General features: G+C 42.8%; 2 protein-coding genes across 3 annotated transcripts in view; both read left to right on the top strand.

The window, feature by feature from the left end:
* Window positions 1-14,236, top strand: part of sspo (SCO-spondin) — a 71,437-nt gene extending 57,201 nt beyond the window's left edge. The window contains exons 103-112 of the mRNA XM_028970383.1: window positions 5,021-5,148; window positions 5,240-5,385; window positions 5,673-5,719; window positions 6,142-6,306; window positions 6,957-7,168; window positions 8,743-8,838; window positions 9,392-9,452; window positions 9,771-9,901; window positions 11,831-11,981; window positions 13,962-14,236. Coding sequence (XP_028826216.1) covers window positions 5,021-5,148; window positions 5,240-5,385; window positions 5,673-5,719; window positions 6,142-6,306; window positions 6,957-7,168; window positions 8,743-8,838; window positions 9,392-9,452; window positions 9,771-9,901; window positions 11,831-11,981; window positions 13,962-13,984 — 1,160 coding nt within the window. The 3' untranslated portion in view covers window positions 13,985-14,236. The remainder of the gene's footprint in view (window positions 1-5,020; window positions 5,149-5,239; window positions 5,386-5,672; window positions 5,720-6,141; window positions 6,307-6,956; window positions 7,169-8,742; window positions 8,839-9,391; window positions 9,453-9,770; window positions 9,902-11,830; window positions 11,982-13,961) is intronic.
* A 551-nt stretch (window positions 14,237-14,787) lies between these two features.
* Window positions 14,788-24,243, top strand: part of kcnh2b (potassium voltage-gated channel, subfamily H (eag-related), member 2b) — a 137,246-nt gene continuing 127,790 nt past the window's right edge. For both annotated transcript variants that reach the window (XM_028966741.1, XM_028966740.1), the window contains exons 1-3: window positions 14,788-14,884; window positions 15,047-15,619; window positions 23,033-23,263. In XM_028966741.1, coding sequence (XP_028822574.1) covers window positions 15,544-15,619; window positions 23,033-23,263 — 307 coding nt within the window. In that variant the 5' untranslated portion in view covers window positions 14,788-14,884; window positions 15,047-15,543. The remainder of the gene's footprint in view (window positions 14,885-15,046; window positions 15,620-23,032; window positions 23,264-24,243) is intronic.

Here is a 24,243-nt window from a genome sequence, read left to right as displayed (position 1 = left end):
ACTTAACACTAGAAGTCCCAGAGATTAGTCATTTGGCTTTTCTACCTATAAAACCCACAGGATAGTCAATTGACTAGAAGACGTTTAACTAATATCCTTAATCACCTGTGAACTGATGCTTTTGTCATGTAAACAAGGCGGGGCCACTTGGATTTTAGGTCGCAAGCCACCGAAAACTTGATCCCAAACTTATCAGGTTTAGTTGCAATATACTGCAGGAAACAGCAGCGAGTCTTTGACAGGAAGAGCTGTTCATCAATGGTGATATGTAGACCAGGGTTGTAGGACGTGATGCAGTTGGTGACAAATGATCCCCACACACTGGAATAGTCCATTCTTGAATACTACGAAGCATGCCAAGAGTGATGAAGCACAGTTAGCTCTGAAGGCGACTCGAGATACTTCTTCTGGCCTTAGCCGTTGGCTCTCTATCTGCGGTGTACGCTTCTATTGGGGTGAAAGGGAGCAACTTTTAGCAAGCGATTTTTGGCCCGACCTCCTGCGGAGAGGCCATCAGCTCCATTGCTTTTGTTGTGAAAAAACACTAGTTACCTGTGAACCCTGGCACACAATTCACTTTTTGTTTTAGAATTCAGTGAGGATTCTGTACATGTATGAGCAGGTTTATCAACCATGGACCATGACATCACTCAGGTTATGACAGAAAAATGTCTTGCACTTCAGATGGCAGTGAATGTCTGCTAAGGTGCACAAACAAAAAAGTGGAAAATATAAAAAAGGCAGAGTAGATATTTCCACTTACTTGTGGTATTTTCCATTTACTTGTTTGAAATGAAATAATGAAATGAAAATAATATGAAATAAAAATGAACCTGAAGACTGATCAGACGGCTCTGAGTCTGAATCCGGCTGAAGTTCTATGTCTTCTCCATCCGAGTCACAAGGGTTTACTTCACTCAGGAGAATTTGCAAGGCCTGCTGAGTGGCGAGTCTTCTCTGGATGTTCTTTCTTTGGCGAGGAGGTTCGTACACCACAGAATTCTTGATGCCACTGAAGTAGTAGGCTATGTGCAGTGATATTTTATCCAGTTCAGCACAAAAGGAAGTTCTCTGCTATTAAAACCTTTTAACAAAATTTTTTGCAAGCGATTTTTAATGGTTTTTCTGACTTCTGTTGGCTATCCATCACATGTGTATGATTCTAGTTGGCCCTGAGGGAACTCTGAGTAATGGGCCATCGGCTCCATTGTCCTCCTGCTTTTGTTGTGCCAAAACACTAGTTACCTGTGAACCCTGGCAAGACAGGCCAAAGCTACAGTATGTGTGTGACATTGAAAAATTCACAAAATATAGAAACACAAGTGTGTTTTATTTATTAAAAATAGTCTGAAAATAGAATGAAAAGTTGCTAATAGAATGAAAAAATAGAACACTCACACATCAGTCTCCAATGAATATTGTATGATCTCTACAATGGTCACTGGGTCTGCAAACGCTGCAAACACAGATTTTGAAACAGACAGACTGCGTGGGATAGTAACCACTGATATGATGAATTGGAACTGAGGGACTGAGATTTTTTTACTTTATCTATTTATTTGTATATTTATTATTATTTTTTATTTGACTTTATTTTTTGCTATTTTATATGGACAGGCAGAGGAGAGAGCACACAAAAACAAAATTCACTTTTTGTTTTATAATTCAGTGATGATTCTATACATGTTTATCAACCATGGACAATGACTTCACTCAGGTTATGACATTTGTGAACAAACATACATTGGAGTGGACTGTGTTCAAAAACACCAAACACTCCATTTTCAAACACTTCTTGGGGGGAAGGGGAGTGACACATTCCAATCGGCCACCAATTTACAAATGAATGGGAGCCATTTGTCGGTGATTGAGTTGTTAGTTCCCAACCAAGGGGCCATTTGGCCATTTGCTAGAGCTGAGGGGTCAGAAAAACCTGGGACTTCTAGTGTTAAGTGTAGAATACCTCTTGCTGTTCAGTGTCTTTTGCAAGTTGAGGACGTTCACGCCGGCCTTTATTCGCCGTGCCCAATAGCATTGCTTTGCGCTGCAGCAGTCTGTGCGACAGTGACAGTGAAGTAAAGAAATTGTCAGTTGTGACATTCTCCCATCATCCAAAAATGGCCCCATCAGATTCATGACCACATTCACTGCCAGTCTCTCTCCCTTCTTACGACTGGGGTCCTGTCCCAAGTAAGGAGATGCATTGCAGACATATTTGGTCTCCAAATCTGTGGCCATCCAGAACTTGATCCCAAATTTGTCTGGCTGGGTTGCGATATACTGTGTGAATGGACAGCGAACCTTGGTAGGGAACAGCTGTTCATCTATGGTCATGCGTTCTCCTGGAGTGAAACTCTCAGCACAGTTCTTCTTGAAGCGTGTCCAGATGTCAGAGATTGCAGCAAATTTGTCTGTTTTCTGCCCATGTGATCTTGTCATCAAATCGAAGGTGTTGCATAATTTAAATGAATGTATCTTTTGACATTGTCTCATGAATTGCCAAATTCCAGTCCGGCTCTGTTCTAAGATTTACATGAAATGGGTTTATATACATATCATATGTACTATGACGATGACAAACCTTAGCAGGCTTTGTGGGTCATGCTTGCGCAGTGAAACACGAGTTATTTGCTACTGCACTGGGCACTCCAATGGTCTCCTCTACCCACACAGTACCGTCCTTTGCTGTCTGGTTCAGACTGGGGTTCCCAGTACCACTTCCGTGGAGGCACGTTGGGTTCTTGTTCCATCTCCTTTTCAGATTCTTCTGAGAAGGTATCAGTGGCCTGCTGGACAAATGCAATCTCTCCTCCATCAGAGTCTGCTCTGTCCATTTCCTGAAGCAAGACCAAAACCTGTTGCGTGGAGAGGATCTTCCTGCGTGGCTGTGATACGGAGGCCCTCCTGATGTGCGTTCTTAGAAAAGCACAATCAGAGGGCAAATGCAGATGTGCCAGGCCTCAACGGTAATGGGTGGTTTGCACAACGAAAGATTGAGTAGAATCAAGCTGAAGACCTGTGAAAATATCAGCAGGGGTGAATAACACCTTGGGCCTTGCACCAGAAAATAAAAAAGTCCGTAATTCTAGTGTTAAATGGCCTTGTGCGTGTCTCCGTTATGATCATGATTTGAATAGCCGAGTTTAAGATTAATGGTAAATTGTTCCCGCTCTTCGAGGAATTAATTGACCATGTCACCTGACCCCAGCAGGAAATAAATCACGTCAGCCCAGTGCCATTTTAAAGGCTCGGCCACCTTAATCTCAGTAAGACACTCGGAAAGGTGTGAGGTCCTTCATTACAAGCTGCCTGCTCAGTGATATTCAGACCCATCTGTTATTTGTCACCGATGGGACAGAGACTGCGCCAACAGGGAGTTACACCCACCGGGGTGGCTGCTCTTAATCTTTAACGTCATCTAATTGCTTTTGTGAAAAAAAAACAATGTGGGGTAGATATACATTTTTCTACATTGCTTTTTATATTAGGCATATTTATTTGAAGATTTTGGAAGTGTAGATTGTAGTTCGCACTAAAAAATAGATTCAGCTGCCACTGTTCTGAAGCTTGTTTCTCTTGTAGCTTCCTACTTGTAAGTGGATATGACAGTGAAAGTGAAGTGATTGTCATTGTGAAATGCTGAAGCACAGCACACATTGAAAAAAAAAAAAAGTTCAGGTCTTGTCAATTGAGAGATATTCATCTGTATATATTATTGTTGGATTAATACCACCTGTGTATGTGTGTAAAACAAAAATTCCAGACGTCTTGTTAGAGATATTAATGTTGGCACATGAGACTTGGTGTGTGTCATGGTTGGAAATATAATTTTGATTTATTATTAATAAAATAAATATATGTTTAATTTTATATAAAAAATAACATTAATTGCTGCAGAATCAATTGCAAAAATGAAACAATTCATATTTAAGGGTATCAGTGTGTATTTCTGTATTTAAATTTATACAAGAAAAGGACGAGTTTCCTTCCCTGTAATCGTTTTGTGCAGTAATTTGTGGACAGTCCTATATTCTGTGGTGGTGTCCTAGGCTGCCAAGGTGTGCCACTGAGGTCCTCTTGATCCCCACACACACTGCTCCCCGGGCAGCTGTCATGGCTGCCCACTGCTCACTAAGGGTGATGGGTTAAATGCAGCTGTGGGCTGTGGTGTGTATCACAATGACAAAATCACTTTCACTTTTCACAAACAACAGTCCTTGTTCCAAAGGTCCAAGGTCCCCTGACATTTTTTTAAAATTTTATTTTCAGTCTTAGTTGTCCCCTCACACTGTATCTGAAGTATCTTTTTGAAATTCAGCCTTGGTGCAAGGGGTGGTAGTAGCCTAGTGGGTAACACACTTTCCTATGAACCAGAAGACTACAGAGTCACAGGTTCAAACCCCACTTAATACCATTGTGTCCCTGAGCAAGACACTTAACCCTAAGTTGCTCTAGGGGGACTGTCCCTGTAACTACTGATTGTAAGTCGCTCTGGATAAGAGCGTCTGATAAATGCCGTAAATGTAAAAATGTAAATGTGCAGAATTACAGTTGAGATTTCCCCAGGACGCACCGCTTCTGTGTCTGTAGCTTTAAATTTTAATGAAGAGGAGAAAGGCGGGACTAGGAGGAGAGCAGTCTTTAGAAGTGAGTGAGCGTTCGCTGAAATGATGCGATCAAATCAACGGCATTCACCAACCACAATGTTAGGTGCAAACGGGAAGTCATGTCAACGGTTTTCCAGAAAAAGTGAATTTCCTTGTGAAGACATAAAGGGACAAATTCCAGATCTGCCCATCTGAGCGGGGAACTCGTACTTATGTTAAATAATCTCTCACAAGGTAAACATTGTTTATGCCAGGGGACCTATAATGACCAGTTCACTGCAGATGAATGTTTGTATAACAATTCCATAATCAGTCGTCCTAAGGACCCTGGGTAATGTCCTAGTCATGCTGGACCCGGGGACATCAGTTGTGATCATTTGTGTATAACTGCTTGTCTCTTGTGTTCCTGCCAGTTTGCCCGCCTGGTCAGGTGTTCGGCTCATGTGCAGGTTCCTGCCCCTACACATGTGAAGACCTGTGGCCTGAAGCACAGTGTGTGCCGGGACCCTGTATCCCAGGATGCACCTGTCCACCTGGAACAGTCAGTATCATTCTAAGAGCTGTTTAAGCGTTGTGTGTTTGGCTGTTTTTGGGAATGAATACCAATTGGTTCTATTGTATTTCTGGGTCAGGTGTTTCACAATGGGACATGTGTCCACCATTCTGAGTGCCCATGCTCCTCACTGTCCTTTCTATTTGGGGCTCCAAATACATCATTGGTTGTTCCCAAAGAGGAAGTGCCCCCTGGGACTGTGGTGCCACATCTCTGCAACGTCTGGTAGTTAAAAACTTTAGTGTTTTATAAAACACTACATGTACATACATACACTATACATACATACACTATACGTACTTACATACATCACAGAAAGAGCTAGGAATGTAAATGTGAAATAGCAAACAGCATAAGCCAGATGCTACTTTTATCGATTATGCATGCCGTGATTTGGAGAGGACTGGCGCAGGACTGATTAGCTCTGAATATTTCATACGATTCATCGCTATGCAGGCCAGGCTGGCGGCGCTGTCATCATGTGCCCTGTCTTTCTGCCCCCTTCTCCACAGTGTTTGCGAGAGAGGGGTGTTCAACTGCTCAGAAGACCCCTGTGATGGTAAATCCATGTAGAATCACTGGCGGCATGACGGAATTTTACTTTTACTTGCATTTTCTGCGGCGGATGCTTAACACTATAAGTAACCTGGTCATTTGAAGGGCAAATGAAACAGTTCACAGCATGATGCAAAGCAAAAATAAAAGCCAATGACAGCTATTGCAACTAACTTATTGCACAAGCTGATATTGATATTTTTCTCTCTGTAATATTTACCACAGAAATGAAAACTTTCAAGCATTTCTGGCAATGTAAGAGAGCAGAAATATCAATTATGAAAAGATTATGAGGTATTGATACATTGTTCGACCTGCACTGTTATTGCTGATGTGTGAAAGGCATGTAGATGACTTGAGGCGCCTTGAAGCTGCATTGCCTCCTGATGAAGTCTCCCCTGCTCTTGTTTTTTCCTGCTGTCTCAGTGAATTGCGAGTGGGGAAGTTGGTCCGACTGGACCCCCTGCTCGGCCAGCTGCGGCTCTGGGGAGCAGTGGGCAAACCGCAGCGTCCTGCAGGACAGGCAATACGGAGGGGGGAACTGTGAGGGTCCAGCCATTAGAACCCGGGCCTGTCATAGACCCGACTGCAGTAAGGAGAATAACTCTTAAAGTAATACCACATTATACTCACATGACTGAAACTACTGCATCTGTGTAATAATCAGTATGTAATCTGTGTGTGAACATTTGTTTGATGGTCTGTTGGTCTGAACACAGTAGTACTATTCAAAAGTTTGGGGTCATTTAGAAATGTCATATTTATGTATGGAAAATAAGGGTTTGGTCCATTAATTATTCTATTCTATTCTATTTGTATTTGCAATTTTTGTTTCTTTTTGTACATTTTGTTTCTATTTAAGCCCATATCATGTTTTTTTCATGGGAAAAAAAGAATGCCCCTTAACTTTTGAACAGTAATTTTAAATGCACATTATATGCAAACAAAACCCCAATTGACTAAACCCTGAACACACAGAAGCAAAGGTCCCTTGTGACCTTTTCTTAAATGAAAATATAAAATATATCATAGTGTTCATTGTGTTGTTTAAAAAGAATGTGGCGAATTTGTTGTTTTTTTTCTTCTTTGACGCTGGCAAAATGTCACTTATACACCCATAAGTCAACATGTGTTCAGATTTTTAACTCTCCAGATCCCTTGTAATTCCTGGCCTCACGTACAAAATCCTTCTGGTTCGAGGGCAAGCGTGACTCTCGGCTTTTGTCCACCTTATCTTGCAGCGTGCCCTGAGGGGGAGCGCTGGGGACGGAGCGTGTCCGGACGTCTGTGTGAGAGGGGCTGCGGGGACATTTACCTGCCCGCCCCGCTCAACTGCACCAGCCCCGGGGCCACGGAGGGCTGTGTGTGTGAGGAGGGCCTGTACCGCGACGATGGGGGCCAGTGTGTGATCCCTGCGCTGTGCCCCTGTGTGGATGATGGGATCCTGAGAGAGGTATACAAACACACACACACACACATTCAGCTGACCCTCCTACCTGGATCCCATAATATATGTAAGGCTTTTACCATGTTCCAAATAAAGTGTGGTAAATAAATAATTCACTGCTGCCAGGGCGTGGACTCTCCCAAGGTGGAGCGCCAGCCCACCATCACACACACAGTCAATTTAGATTCGACAATTGCCCTAGTGTGCCTTTGGATTACGGGAGGAAACCAGCCCCTACATGGGAAGAGATGCAAACACCACACATGCAAGGTCCATGCCAGGATTCAAATTCACAACCTTGATGCCATTTGGCCACGTCAATAACCACATCATGCAACTGTATGCCCTCTGTAATTAAATTACTTTGTTGGCTTTTACATTGAACTGTAATAATTTTATGCATATTATCCTTTTATGCATAAACAACAACATACCTACACAGCGGTTATCAACATTTTCATTGTATATTTAATTAAATTAAAGTCAAATGACTGATTGCCAAAATAAAATACTGTTATTGTACATGTATTACAAAAATACAGAAAATGTGCCAGTGTAGGCACAATGGCTGTAGCTTTATATTTGTTTGGTATTTGTATGATATGCATTTACTTCTCAAATAAACTTATTCTTCCATAATCTTAATTTTATTAAAAGTAATGTATGCAAGCACATGGACACACACACACACACACTCATCTGCAACAATCCATTGCTTCCATTGTTTTTTATGTGCATGCATGTTCCTGCTCACGTTGGAAAACAACATAAAAAAAATCATTATGTCCAAACAATGCTGATGTGACTTTTATTGCGTCTCTTTGTGCTTTGTGCTGGCTGGAGTATTTATCATCAGCGGAGGGTAGTAATTGTTCGAACCGGAAGAATGGCCTCAAGGTGCCGTTTAAACTGTGCATCCTGGATAATTACTCCCATTAATAATGCATTGAAGTATCAGAAGGTGAGATAACAATATCGAAAAGGGTTTGTTCTGTTGTGCTACCAGAACATTATTTGTGCAAAAAACCTGATCAAATTTGTGACAGATGACTGGTGGCTTTGAAATTCTAGCCCTAATTAACACGTGAAAACCGGCTACAGCTTGTGAGCTCATTAATTTCCAGTGCATTGGCTTTTTTTTATGGTTTTAAGTATTGCTTGCTGCATTTGCGTAAAATTTTACAACCAGTTCCCTCCGTTTACTGAATTCCAGATTATAACATATTAATTTATTTAAAATGCTGCCAACACTCATTTTTCATGACATAATCACAACAGTACTTTACTTTGGTGGTAGTAGCCTAGCGGGTAACACACTCGCCTCTGAACCAGGAGACCCAGGTTCAAATCCCACTTACTACCATTGTGTCCCTGAGCAAGACACTTAAGTTGCTCCAGGGGGACTGTCCCTGTAACTAATGATTGTAAGTCGCTCTGGATAAGGGCGTCTGGTAAATGCTGTAAATGTAAATACTTTCACCTTTGAATAAAAATCCAGGGAGAAATAAAATAACTATTTACTGTAGTTGTAAACAGATTTAAATATGTGGAAAAGCTATCTTTATGCTTCTGTGTTTCAGGCCGGTGCCGAGTGGGCCGAGGGTTGTCAGTCGTGCCGCTGTGTGAATGGGCAGAAGAGGTGCCAGTTATCATGCCCACCCCTGCAGTGTGGCGAGGTGAGGCGGAGGATGTTCAGTATGGGAGGAGGGGCACCCGAACTGGCAATAGGTTACTCCTGCACATCATTATAGAACAACCAGCAGATTTTTTTTTGTGGTGAATGACTCTGATGGTAGAACTTTCCTTAATTTGACAGTGGGTATACACAAAAAAAGGCGGCAGATGCCGGTGGATTGTGTGACTCATTGTCTGGGCGACAGCTCTGGACACGATGCTGCCCATATGGCCACTGTGGCCCTGAATTCGCTGTATCTGCTGCGTGAAGGTGTTAGATTCACGCCCTGCGTGGGCTTAAGATCACGGCTGGTTGTCTTGCATAGTGCCATACCTGCCATCACCTCAACACCCTTCATGCTCACTTTCACGTCTGACCTAAAAAGTACACACTCAAGTCAAGTAATGAACACACAGACACATCTACAATTCATCCATGTACAGAGTTCTTTTCCTTTTTAATGAATCCATGGTGAATGGATTCAGTGATGCCTCCTGGTGACCTCCAGTCACTCACATATCCAGCAATTTTTCTGCTCTTTCTGCATTGAGCAGGGTGAGGTGAAGGTGGAGGAGCCTGAGAGCTGCTGCCCCGTCTGCAGGAAAGAGTTCCCAGGTATTAAACCTTCAGCATAAACCCCCATCCTAGTGTATTAACGACCACAATCCTACTATGTAATGCACAGTAACAGCCAGATGAATTTCACGTTTTGGCTCTCATTAATTTTAATTGTGACCCAATTGTTTCGGTCTGAGTAAGAAATTGCCTTGCATTATCTTAATTATCTGCTTAATGATCTCGCTTACTTTGTCATTTTTTTTCCTCATTGGGTCTTTGAAAGTCCCCGTCCTCATTCTCCTTGGTCATTAGCCATCCTTTATTCTTGTAATTTTATATATAAAATCATCGTGACCTTGTCCCTTTACACACCAGGGGAACCAGAATCTGAGTGCCGTCGCTACACCGAGGTCAGAAACATCACCAAGGGCGACTGCCGCCTGGACAACGTGGAAGTGAGCTTCTGCCGAGGGCGCTGTCTGTCCCGGACTGACGTCATTCTGGAGGTGGGAGCTGGTGCTCTACACCTGTAACACCCGGGCTAGTGGTATTGTGCAGGAAGTCTCAGATTTGACTAATGATTGACAGTCCCTCCCGATCCAATGTATGCCTATGGGCTGGTTGGATGATGGAGCATGTGGTGTTTTTAATTATTTATTTTAGTTATGAAGTGCTGAGGTGGTGAAGAAAGTCTCCCAGGTTACCATGGTGACAAGTGGCGGCTTCAAAACACGCTGTTGTTGTTTCACCCTCTTGCTAAGGACCTGTTCACACAGCAAAACACAAATATAGCTACAACAACAGCGTGGACTTATTAATGCTGTAATACTGTAAGAAGTTTACAAGAATAATTGTTTTTTTTTATAAAACAGCATATCAGAAACTTTCATAGTCTCTAAAAACAGTTATTATTTTGTGTGTTTTCAGAACAGTTGACTATTTCTGACAGCAGATCATTATTGTCCATGCCACCCTGTCTCCTGCACTCTGCCAAGTCTTGAGTGACAACTGGATTTATCAGTGTCACTTTTATTACTGTGTCGGGTGGCATGATTGCCCTCATCAGCTGGTCTGTCCGGTGCTGTAGGCTAGTCCGTAAATCAGCCACCAGTCGGTTGTGGTCATGAACGAACAAATGCAATTTCGCATATAGATGAAGGAAACAGTTAAAACAAATGTTTGTTTACGGTAAATTAAGTGATCTATCTATAAACGGTTCTCATGTTCACACGTGCACCTGCTTATTTTAAAATTACATTGTATTAAAAAAAGTTAGATTAAAAATGTACCTCTTTGATTGATTTTATATTTTTATTTGTGCTACATTTATTTTATCTCCCACTTGGAAAAACAAACCCCCCCTTTTTTTAGTTGAGCCTATCTGACAAACATAATACTTTAGCATTGCAGTAATGTAGATAAACCAGCTGTCGGTTAACCCATAAGCATAAATTAGATGTCTTAGTTTAAAAAAGCAAACTGATATCTTTAACTACTGGAGTTATCATCACTGCACTAGAACTCTATTTTTGCCAGTGTTGTAAATCTGCTCATTATCACAATAATAATGAAGATGAAAAGTTTGAGCTGTGATAAGGATGGGAGTTCTGAAACAAGCCGCAGTGTACAGTTTGGTCAGGGTCTGGGCCCTTATTGTGGGTGAGAGGTGATAGATGTAGATAGATAGATAGATAGATAGATAGATAGATAGATAGATAGATAGATAGATAGATAGATAGATAGATAGATAGATAGATAGATAGATAGATAGATAGTTAGATAGATAGATAGATAGATAGATAGATAGATAGATAGATAGATAGATAGATAGATAGATAGATAGATAGATAGATAGATAGATAGATAGATAGATAGATAGATAGATAGATCTAAGTGTTAGAGGCACAATCTTTAATGATATTTGCATGTGTGATTTATTGACTGCCGTGGGATTAAATCATCCAGAATGAGAAAGCAGCATGCCTGAGAGCTGTCAATCATCAGGCTCCTCCTATTTTAAACTCTTTATAAAAAAAATAAATCATCAAAGATCATGTGACAGAAATAACCACACACTGACAAAAAGTCCAGTTAGTTTCTATTCTTGAAGATTCTGATTTGCTGTTTGATCTATTCATGTAAAACCATAAGACAAATCCCACAATAACCATGTTAGCGTCACAACTTAGCATAAGGATTTGTTAATATTTTAGAATTATGCTTGTTTTAAACAAAGCAAATATGGAACACAGAATGTTAGGAAAAGCCAAAAGACCTTCTCGTAGCTACACAGGACCAAATCTGTCTTCTGCTGACGTGTGGCTTGGTTTGATACGGGACGTTACTGTAGCATCCTTCTGTTGTATTCGTTCTCTCATCTGTCTCAGTCTGACACACACACAAACGCACCGTGTCTCCCCGTTTCGCCCTGCCAGGAGCCATACCTGCGGGCGATGTGTGACTGCTGCACCTACAGGCTGGACCCACACAGCCCAGTTCGCTTCCTCAGCCTCATCTGTGCCAGCGGGGAAAGCGAACCCGTCGTCCTCCCTGTCATACACAGCTGCGAGTGCACCAGTTGCCAGGGTGAGCACACACACACACAAACACACACACACACACTTAACAGATCAATCTGGCCAACACTTACAGCGTACCACCCAGCTGGCATGTAAGCCATTTTCGCTGAGTGGAGCTGATAACTGATATATATCAACATAATCGATATATTGCATGTGTCACGTGACTTTTTTTCTTTGCACCCCATGGTGGCCATTATTACCATCGTCTCCCGCACATCAGTAACCTCAACTCCCAGCGCTTACACACTCACACCTTCATGCACGTGCGCCACTCCCTAATTGATGACACACACATACACGCACACACACGCGTGTGTGAATGTTTTTTTTCTTGATTTAGATCTAATTGGACCAACTGTTCTGCTGAGGTAATGGTGCCAGTGGCCAAACGTGGCGTATTTGTCTGAGCGTTGGAATCGATTGGAGTCAGACAAAAAGAATATTACCGATGAAGGAAGAAGAGAATTTGAATTTTTTTTAACCGTGTGCTGTAAATAACAATTTTGCGTGCCGCTGCTTAATTGACTTGACGCTGTTGTTTCTGTGTATTGGCTCAGTCTGTGTTGATCCGTCTACGCTCCTGAGACACCAGTACATGATTGGGATTCAGGATATAAAATATAAAATAAATAATCAAATAAAACATACACAACAAATAAACATAATGGTTTGCCGAGTGAAAGTGGTAATAATGGCCACATTGAAATGTAGAGCCGGTGCTGGGCGACGGTCTCTCCCAACTCTGTAAACTAATGAATGATCTCCTACAAGCCAAACTCTACAGATGGAGAACAATGTTGTATTGCTGCTCAGAGAACAACAGGAGAACAGAAACTCTTTCTCTACACACATAATGTCACCGTTTCATGGAAACAAGGAATTATGTAGCTATAGGGTGGTAGTAGCCTAGTGGGTGACACACCCGCCTATGAACAAAAAGACCACAAAGCCACAGGTTTACTTACTGCCATTGTGTCCCTGAGCAAGACACTTAACCCCGAGTGTCTCAGGGGGACTGTCCACGAAACTACTGATTAGTAAGTCGCTCTGGATAAATGCCGTAAATGTAATTGAGTTCGAAAAATTCTGGTGAATATTGGTGAATTAAACAAAGATCTTTTAATTCAATCATACATCTCCTCAGTGGAATCTCATTTAAAAGAGGGCTCCATGCTGCCCTCCCTGTGACTTCCAGAACTTTCACAACATATGTTGTTGTCCGCTTTTGGATGTTCCTGTGGAAAAATCTTCAGTTATAACATTAAGTTTGGGCAAGATAACCAAAAGTAGAAATTAGGATTCACACCAAATGTGTGGTTTCAATACAATTACACTAATCTCAGGTCAAGAAGAATAAGAATGATAAACTAATCCATTTCCTGGACTAGTTCTGCACAAACGATTTATTCTATAGAAGTTATTACACAATCAGATAGAACGACATGCTCTTTTGTCTTGACCAGTGAGATGTTAGAAGCTTCTGAACACACCCGTTCATGCGGCACACACTGGCATCACATCGAGGCTACCTTCAAAGCTACTGTCATCAAAAGCACAGCATTTAGAAAACAGATTTTTCTACGAAATCATAGGTCACGAGAAATAATGTTGAAATAACAAATTTCATTAAAATAATACATTAAGTGAAGCACTGCAGCACAGCACACGGTTACACAATGAAATGCGTCCTCTGCTTTTAACCATCACCCCTGGTGAGCAGTGGGCAGTTCGGGATTCGTACCCACAAGCTTCCAATTACGGGTCCAATTTCTTATCCGCTTGGCCCAGTGCAAGTTAATGTAATGCAAAATAATAGTTTTCTGCAATTACCACTTTAGGTAAATCAATATTTCACCAATATTTGGCATGTCAACAGAAGTGCCTGCAGCTTTGATAAGCAGTGTTGTGTTGGGAGGGAAAAGGCCGTTTGAGACGTCCGCTCTTGACTCACTCGCCGTAACGTGGTGTTTCCATTTCTCGGCAGGAGGAGACCTCTCACGCCGCTGACCCGCTGCACTCCGGAGAGCCCAGCTTTACAACTCTGCTTGCATGCTGTAGTTACATGCGTAGCTGGCAGACAACATAGTGGAATCCTAGAGCACTGGCTGGACTGTTCACTGCATATTCTGTACAGCTTTTTTATATATTATTTTATGATATTATATTTTATAAAACAACCAGCCATTATTTTGTCACTAGTCTGTTTGTGCTTCTGGACTTTCTACATCACTACGTTCTCGCTCTACAGAAAAAAATAATAAACTCCATCCCCATCAATACTGAATGTGCTTTTTTTTTTATCTCTAATCATTGTGTGTGGACATTCTGTCAAATGAAGGAGTTGTAATGGCCCAAGCCCTCCTGCTGGAACATGAGATTTCTTCCCCAGGCGTCCTACAAATGTTCACTGAGAAATTGGTGACCAAACGTCAAGGTTTTAATGTGAATTCATAACTTCTCAAAGTCAAGGAAATGTCTGTTAAAGGATGAATCTCACCATGCAGTTATAATTATTATGATAACAAAAACGATAATAATATTAATCTGATGTTATTGTTGGATTTTTACAAACGATTATTACGATCGATTGCGGGGGAGTAGACAGCGCGCCCCCTCGCGGACAGAACCCCCCCCCCCTCCTCATCCTCACCAGGCAGCGCTCGCGTCTCCGACCATGCGGGCACCGCCCACCGCGACGGGCGGAGCTCCGCCCACCGGGCCAGCGCACCGGCGGCTCGTGCCTTTTGTCTGCGGTGTCGGCGGGGGGAACCCCGCGCAGACGGTGACGTAGGAAGTCTGACGGCCAATTACGGTCGCGACTAGGGGGGGTTCACCCCCCCTCCCCCCCCAAATAAACAAAGCGCCCAGAGTCTCCAGCCCGAAGGAATAAAACCAAAAGAATCGCAGGTGAGTTCGTCCGTCCAATATCACTTTCATTTTTAATCTTTTTTTTTTTTTGGACTCTCTCGTGACTGTAATTTCGAGCCTGAATATAATTTTTTTCGGGGACAACAGCGGGCGACGCTTCATTTTTCACCCTTCTTCCCTCCTTCTTGTCTTTTTTTTCAGGTTTGTCGCGCTGCGTCGTGAGCGGCTTTCCGTGCCAATTTTACTGAAGTGAGGACATAAATACAAAAATAACAAAGTTGGACCTGGTGGAGGAGGAAGAAGAGGACGGTGGTGATGATGATGATGATGATGAGGAGGAGGAAGGGGTTAAAGCGGAACAGCCGGTGCGCTCGGAGCTCCGGGTAGACTCGCTGCTCCACCTCCCCACCTCCCTCAGACCGCACCTCCTCCTGAGTAACGGACCCCGGAGCGGAGTGGCGTTCTGGGGACACGAGTTTGGACGCTAGAGCCCCGTCCCCCTCTCTCTCTCCCTCTCTCTCTCTCTCTCTCTCTCCTCCCCCTTCCTTCCGATGAAGCGCCCCGCTCCGTGGCCCGCCGCTGGATTACGCTCTCCAGCCCCCCATGCCGAGGGCGCAGCGCCGCGGCGGCTCCGCGCCTGAAGCTTCCAGCGGGTCACCGAGAGCGCGCGCTGCGGGGACCGGGGCTCCGCGGCCAGGATGCCGGTGCGACGGGGACACGTGGCGCCGCAGAACACCTTCCTGGACACCATCATCCGCAAATTCGAGAGTCACAGTAAGGGACTTTATTCGTCAATCTGCTTAAATACTAGTAACTAATTAATGAATTACAATATCATATATAGCATAAGAATTTATTAAATGTCAATAAACTGTTTCACTGTGCAATTTTTTATTATAATATATTATTGTGCATATAAAAACATAATTGGTTATGTTAGACTTTTATATATGAAGGCACTTTAATTATTTCTTACGTTTTTTACTTAAAAAAATAAAGGTTGAGTTTGGGTTTCATGAGGGGAATCTGGGTTCAGGGGTTGAGATTTGTGGTGCTGGTGGATTGTGGGAGGCTTCGTTTTACTCCACCCACCAACAGGCATGTAATTGATCCTAACAAACTACATCTTAATTGGGAGCTTAATTGAGAGTCCACAACACCCAAAAATGATAAATGAAAAAAATGATAATTATCCCCCAGTGAGAAAGTAGGTTAGGTTTTTTTTGTTTGTTTGTTTCCCCGCCCTTCCAGAAGCCATTCTTTATTCAATTATTTACACAGGGACGAGAAACAAGAGTGTTGTAGTCCGCTGCGCGAGATCGCTCTTCGATTGGCCTCTTAGGCCCCGGGATCGATAGACTACGAGAGGTCAGGCTTATCACTGCATTCGCCACTTATGTTTCTTCCCGTTAGCTTGACGATAGCTTGGGACTCTCAAACACCCATTTCATGTCTTTATTCCACTATCTGACCGCATCATTAACATTAAGTTACAGAAAAAAAAAGGTTGGAGATGAGGTTGTGGTGCTGAGGGGTTGAACCTCTGGGTTTCTGTAGCAAATGTCCCCATTCGGAATGAGGTTGCGCTCTAATATGTTTGGTTTATGTTGAATTCCCTCATAATGGCCTTTTTATGGCCATCAGTGGTAAAGAACCCCGGTAGGCCGAGGGAAACACAGCGGGTCTTTGCTCTTCATCCGCAAATGGCCGTCTTTGATGCAAGTCAGCCGTCTTTGGTGGGTTTTCACAGTTGTCCCCACCGGGGTTTGATTTGCCTTCCAAGTTGATATGGGACGTCCGTGCCAGGTGGTTTGCCACGTGAGGTGAAAATTGGCGGCCGGAGGGGAGGTGGTCTTTACTCCTCCGACGCGGAGACAGATGACACTCGGCAAGGACTGGGCATGTTCGTGAAGGAACAAATCCCTTTTATAGGGCTGCGTTTGTTACCTTGCGTATCCCACGGATCAGCTTAAGTGGGTATTTATTTGCCGGCTGAGGGGCCGCATTAGCAAATGGAACAATCCATTTTTAATAGATCACCAAATTCGGCAAAACCACATGACCTTTGAAATACAAAAAATGCTGCCCTAAGAGCATAGATGTATATCTTGAATTATATTTGTCATTTCATTGCATAACACTTGTAATAAATTAAAAAACAGCACAATCACAGGAATATATTCAAAATGTATTCACGAATGTTTTATTTTCACGCTAAATGACAGAAATCAAAGACTTTTTGAGAACCACTGATCACGGTGTGCCTTGTCGCCCGAACCGCTGTTGTGGCACAAATACAGGCATCGCCGGGGAAACTTGCGAAGTCCCCGGTGGAGTAGTGTCCTCCATGGAGAGATCTCTCCTCTCTCCTCGGTGGCTGATTTAAAGCCCTCCTACTTCCCCAGTGAGGCAACGGATGTTTCTGTTCACGCTTTTTTTTTTAAGTCGGATTGGTTGAGGGGGGTTCTGGATTGATTGGGTAGGTGGGGGGGCCTAAATAATGAAGTCACAAATTGGGACAAAACAATAAATAAAACTATCAGTAATATCGTTTGTAGAGAAATGTGTGTTGTTATGCATGGCATGATTGAAAAAGAAAATCCAAATTTATTTTTACAATTGATTATTTTAATTAAAAAGCTACTATATTGGTTAATAGTGATCAAAATGATTGCTTATTTATTTGTATTCATTGTTAAATCTAGACATTTCTGCAGTCACACCAACTAATTAGCCTGAAAAGTTTGTCTAATTTATCGCCGAAACAGTCAGTGGAAATGATGGAACGGCCTTGGGGGGGTTTGTGAAGGAAGGCACCATACATCTGTGATGGTTTCTACCATCTCATCAGTAGGCGACCCAGTCTGAAGGTAGCTGGTATCTCCTCGGCACTTCTATCATAATCTAGATCAGGCTTTGGGATTAAGTCTGTGATTAAGAGCAGAACATGCAGAAATGGAACTCCAGAATAGTACCTTCTTGTTTGAGGATATAAAACTTTTTGTTGTCGTGTCTCAGCGGTAGAGACCTCCACAGTCGCTTTAGCCTGTAGTGTTTTTAATACATCCACAAAGGTGGAATGTATATTAATGAATACTTCTCACAGTAGTTAATTACTGTGGTTTGTGGTCAAATAGCCGAGTAAAATCAGGGTATCAACTCAGGGGCTGAAACACTGTACAAGTTTCCATATTACTGAGCGGGTAGGCTTTTCCATAATTTTGGAATATTTCAATATTTAAAAATGCAACCATCCGAAATGTAATGTGATAATGTGAGCCACTTCTTTATTACCGGTAAATGTTGCACCTTGCCGAGATTACAGGTGTGATATTTATGGGCGCCCATAATACGCCCCGTCCCCGCGTCCCCCGCCTTTCCTCCCGCAGTTGCCTAGCAGTCGGCGTCTGGTTCTCGCCGTCCCTCCGTCCTTCCCTCCCTCCCTCCCTCCCTCCCTCCCTCTCTTGGCTCGTGTGATCGTGAGAGGGTGAGATCACAGCCATGTCGGCGCACCGGCAGGACTTGGTGTGATTAAATTTCACTTTGGCAGAGTTCTCCGTTTCCTTCCCCTCATCTTCTCTCTCTCTCTCTCTCTCTCTCTCCCGGCATCTTTTCTGATCTCCGGCAGGTTTCTTTTTCTCTTTCTTTGTTAAATGCTGTTATTTGTTCGTCGGCTCCCTCCGGAGCCGGATAGACAAGCTCTCTTCCTCGCTCGCATTGCACCCTCTACCCTCTCTGCTTGGAGTTCAAGGCGTGGCTGACTGTGTCTCGGCGCTGAAATTTTGATATGAATAATTGAGGAACGCTGGTCATGCTGGCCGGGGATATTGACGTTTTGTTCCACTTAAATCACGGCTGTGCCGTCGTTCCCTTCTTTGGTTCGTCTCCTGCTTCCTCGAGGCTCCACTCATCTCGCTATTTGTCCTTCGTCACCTTTTTTTGTCACCATTGCTCCTGCATCCGAAGTGACTGCTGATTACCCTCCCAGTCCCTTTCTCAGGCCTGCAATCATTTCTGACAAAGTTTAAAGAGGGGAGGAGCCTGTATGCGTGATTGACAGCTACTCACTCCTGTCAATACGGCACACGTTTCAATCCGTTCTCCACTCCCTTAATACACCCTAATACACAGGGTGTGTCAGAGGACGCCACGAAAGCCCACCACCAACAACCACATGCAGGTTACCAGCACTGTAATTCAACTTCGGAATGTGACAGTAGTGAACATGCACTTGGAAAATGTGTCCGTGTCACCCCCATTTTCTCCGAGGGAAATGTGGCGCCTTATAAAACAGCCAGCGATGCTGCTGTCAGGACGAAGGGAAGTGCACAGCGGCGGAGAATATTTCCCAACTGGAGATTTTCCCCCGGCGGGGAGGCTCCCGGTCCCAGACGCGATCCCAAACACACGCAGTGGATCCCCAGGTCTGGTGCCCACCCGCTCGTGAGTTTAATGCGTCCCATGAAATATTCAGCCCATCTTGTGGGCGGGTGGGCCGCGTCTGGATTTTTTTGTTCTCTGCTCTCTACATCATCCACTTTTCATTCACAGTGGATTTCCAGAAGAAAGCGTGGCCTACTGAGAGACTCGCCCCCCCCTGCATCACAGAACAGAAGCTCGTCTGCATGAAACGCAGTGATTTCCCTTCCTCTGTTGCTTTTATTTCTTCGAAAAAAAAAAAAAACCTCTCGTCAGCAGTTTAACTGTGAGTGTGTCTTTCTGATATTGACGAATGTGTCTGCATTGATCGATTTGCATAAGTAAGTTCATTCGAGTATAAAACATCTATATGTGCGGCTCTGGAGAAGGTGCCTTCCTGTTTCTATGGCACCCATTGCGTTTTATATTTTTGTTTGATGAGCTGCTGGTTAGATGATCAGATCTCTCCACACAAGGAAAAGTTTGAGAGCCACAGTTGTACATTTAACCCTCCTATTCAATCCCGTTTTGACTGTGAAAACCTTCCTAAGCTTAAGTGTGATTTATTCTTAATTTTTGCATATTAATTAGAGAAAAAAAATGTAATTTGATTTTGGATGATGATCACCTTATGGATTGAAATGCGATCAGTAGTTTATTGAAGATGTTTTACACGGACCACAAGGCCATCACCTGAGAGATCGATATGTATATCAGATGTATACTTTGAAAAAAGTGAACAGTCTGCAGCAACATATGTCTGTTGAAAACTGCTATTAGCTATCGTGTCTTCGCAGTTGTCATGACCACTATAACCATGACATCACAGCGCTAGGTAACAGTGGAACAACAGTTATAATTGCTGCTTTAAGATTTGCTGCGGTCACATGACCTCCATAAATATGTAAGCGTGTGTGTGTTTTTTTTAGCGGCCCAGATGCAGCAGTTGCTAGCTGAGTCCATCGGGTCGACAGCGCTCACCTTTCCGGGTTCTTTTTGTCATATGTAGATCAGCGTGTCCTCAGATGACACTCAGGCATGCCAGAGACTGGGTCACACCTCTGAAAATGCTAATGCGATGCAACCATAAGCGTATTAAAGCGCTTTTAATACATTTGCTATGTAAAACATAGATAGATTAAAAAATACACACGTCCGATACATTTACATTTTCTCTTGTGAGAAACATGTGTATATTTACACAATCTGTAGATATGTAAAATTTTACAAATATACCTTTTATGCACAGTACAGGGCAAAGGTTTGGACACACCTCCTCATTCAATGTGTTTTCTTTATTTTCATGACCATTTACATTGGTAGCTTCTCACTGAAGGCATCAAAACTATGAATGAACACATGTGGAGTTGTGTACTGTATATATTTACATATTTCTTATTTTTACAACTCACATTCACTGTTTTTTTTTTATAGAACTATTAATTTGCTTATTTGTACATTGAACTCTTATATTAGACAGTCGACATATTGTCTGTGCTATTGTTTTTTTTCCTGTACTGTCCACTCTCTGCCATGACAATGTAAATTTCCCAATTGTGGGACTAATAAAGGTTTATCTTATCTTATCTCTAATCTCTTTTAAACCAAAAGTCCGGCTCTTTAAGGCACATAGCTTTAAGACCAACCAGGCATGGGTGTGATGTGAAAGGAACGGCTCCTTTTATCCTCTGATGTTTTGCTTAATAATGCTCTCAGTTGTGCTGTTGCACTTTCCTTTCAGCCTCTTTCGCCCTTTTTTTTTCTCGCATGCGGGAAGGGGGAGAGGGAGGGCCGATGGGGATGAGGGCCGGTTGTCGTGTCTGGTGGCCCTTTGTTGCTCCGTCAGGAGCAGCTGCCGGAGAACGGCCTCGGGGTGTTGTGGTCTTTGTCTGTCTTCCTGGCGGGGACAGGTGCATCAGGCCGCTGCCGATGATAGACGCAAATGCGCGGCGCACGCCCACGTTCACGCGTTCAGTCACTTCAGGAGCACTTGAAAGAGTCCACGGGTCAACGTATCAATCATCTGCGACATTCTACGGACTCGCGCCATTGGCAAGTCACAGGGAAATTAAATTAGCGGCCAGTAGAATAACATCAATTAAACATAAAAGGAACGCAGTTGCAGCAGAGAATCAATAGATGCCTCACTCATTACAGAGTGAATCTGTTGAGGCTCATGCAGCAGCATATTGACAATAGCATCTGACTTTTTGGTTTGTCATGTGATGTCATTAACGTAATCACAGAGAACCTAGCGGGTACGACACTCGCCTATGACCCTGAGTTGCTTCAATCGGCCTGTGCCTGTAAATACTGGAATGCGTAAATTCAGCGTAAATGTTTAAAATTCGGATTTGACTTCTTCTGTTTCTGGATGTCGGAATGGCCAGAAAGAAACCAATGAGCTTATTTAAACACAATGAAATGACTGTAACCCCCCCCCCCCATTATCATTTCATTTATTAATAAAACACAAATAAGTCACTGTACAATTGATTCAAGTTATCAACAGGTTAGGATTGCCTAGCAACATGACTTGACCAAACAGATAGTACATAAATAAATAATAAAACCAACGTTAACATTATTTCTATTATACAAATATAGCTAAATGTAATCTTTGTAATAGAATAATACTTTAAATGGCTTTCTGTAGATAAAACCTATGTGAAATAGGAACTATTTACATTTCAGGATGACCCAATGTACAAGGGTACTGGTGCGTCATTTCAGAATCATAAACTGCTGTGCTCGACGTCCCCTGTGATTAATGAAGAAAGTTTTAAAGGAACATGCAGTGCAGACATTGCAGCGCTTCATGCGTTCATCCTTGAGCGCCGTTATCACCGACAGCACGGCCGAAGACTCCCAAAAATGGAAGAGAAGCTGCAAAGGGACGCGATTGTGGCTGCCATTATTTCATCCGCTGCTTTTTGAGTGTGAACTACGTGAACAAAACTTTCAAAGACAAGCAAAGAAAGCAAACACAGCCCCTGTCTAGCGCACGTCGTGCCACTTTTTTAGCCATTAATTATCACTCCATGCTCTGTGAAATAAAAATGTTCATTTTGGGAGCACCAGTAGTGGTTATTTCCATCAGGAGGAGCAGGAGCCTGAGTGCCTTCCTTCTCCTCCTGGGCTCATTATAACAAGACAGCTCTTACGGGTTAATGCTACTTATAAGTACCGTTCTGCATTTACATTCATGGCATTTAGCAGAACCGGGGTTGCGGGCGGGGTCATATCCGTGGGCACTCTTGGATGTGTGTATCTGTGTGTTGGGCCTCTCTTTGTTAAGACAGCCTTTGATGGTGTGCGGCGGCTCATCCGCAACGAACGAGTCAGGCGGCACCGGTCTGAAATGAAATGCAAAGAAGGGAAATGGCTGTGATTCTGTTTTCACACAAAGGTATTTACCAATTCCAAACTAGCATATAACCCACTTCCTGACAGAGAGAAGAAATATCTGGTGCATCTAAAATATCATAGAGGGCACATCAATCAGTCTCTCTCTCTCTCTATTTCCCTATCTATCGATCTAAAAAAGAATGCCATATGCAACCTGCACTGTACTGTAAATTATTATATTTCAGTAAGGTGATATACTGGCCACTCTGCCAGGGGTGTGTGGTTCAGTGTGGCTTGTGGGCGTGGTCAGTGAGAAGGAAGACAGGATAGGTGTTCCTCTTCATTTCTGTGAACCCCTTCATCGTACCATCCAAGTGTGCATGTGTCACAGTCAAAACTCTGGCATCTTTCCCTCTCCAGGTCGAAAGTTCGTTATCGCCAACGCTCGCGTGGAGAACTGCGCCATCATCTTCTGCAACGATGGCTTCTGCCACATGTGTGGCTACACGCGATCCGAGATCATGCAGAAGCCCTGCACCTGCAACTTCCTGTACGGACCCCACACCAAGCGGCTGGCCATCGCCCAGATGGCCCAGGCCCTGCTGGGCTCGGAGGAGAGAAAAGTGGAAATCACGCTCTACAGGAAGGATGGTAGGGCTGCATTTTATATAATTTGTGTGTGTTGTGGTTTTCAGGGTTTGGCGCATGCTTGCAATATACATTAAGGCCAAGACTTTATATGTTATTGTGCTACTTGATCAACCAGTTGGTGTAAGTAAGGTGAGCAAGACCTTTCTTCTCAGCTTGATTGTAACCAGCAACGATAGACTGGTCTTGTTGTATGAAAATTATCAATGAATACAACTCTTCACATGATGTAAAAATGGCCGAACAATGGATGTTTGATATCTTCTTCAGCGTTTGGTTCTTGCTTGTGTCGGGTAGTGTCTCCTCTCCAAAAGACAGATAAGCAGTGTTGGGAAGATTACTTTGGAAATGTAATTTGTTACAATTAAAACTTACGCTATTTAAAATGTAATAGTAGTGTAACTATTTCAATTGCAATATAAAAGTAATGTAACTAATTACATTTGATTACTTAATTAATTTTTTTTGTATTTATCTTCTTAACTGTTCATCATTTTGAAATGTTGTTACCTGGCAGTAGGTACCTTATAAAGCAGAACTAAACATTGACTTGGTCCAAACTCCTTTGAATACATGAATTAACATTATAATAATCAATCAATTTAATAAAAATAACAGCCACTACAATGTCAGACTTCAGGCTTCATTTTACAGTTATAAACCACTGCTAAATCAAATATTTAACATTCAAAAGGATAATGGATAATATGGTTTATATTACCAATGGATAATATGGTAATATAACTTTATGGTTGGTCATCTGTAGCATCTTCAGCATACCGCCTTCCTCGCGTTGTCGTGGTAGGATGATACAATTGAATTAAATCTCTACAATCAACGTATGATCACTGCTATAATAAACCTCTCCTCCATTTTGGGTTCAGAGCCGCTTTAAAGCTTTGTTTCTATTGCATCACAGTGTGCAAAGGTCAAAGTTCAACAAAATGCATATTTGGCCACAGTGTGCACAGTGTCTCAACATG

Source organism: Denticeps clupeoides, chromosome 2 (genome assembly GCF_900700375.1).
Source record: "Denticeps clupeoides chromosome 2, fDenClu1.1, whole genome shotgun sequence".
NCBI classification, from domain to species: Eukaryota; Metazoa; Chordata; class Actinopteri; order Clupeiformes; family Denticipitidae; genus Denticeps; species Denticeps clupeoides.
This window is presented reverse-complemented; position numbering and strand designations above follow the sequence as displayed.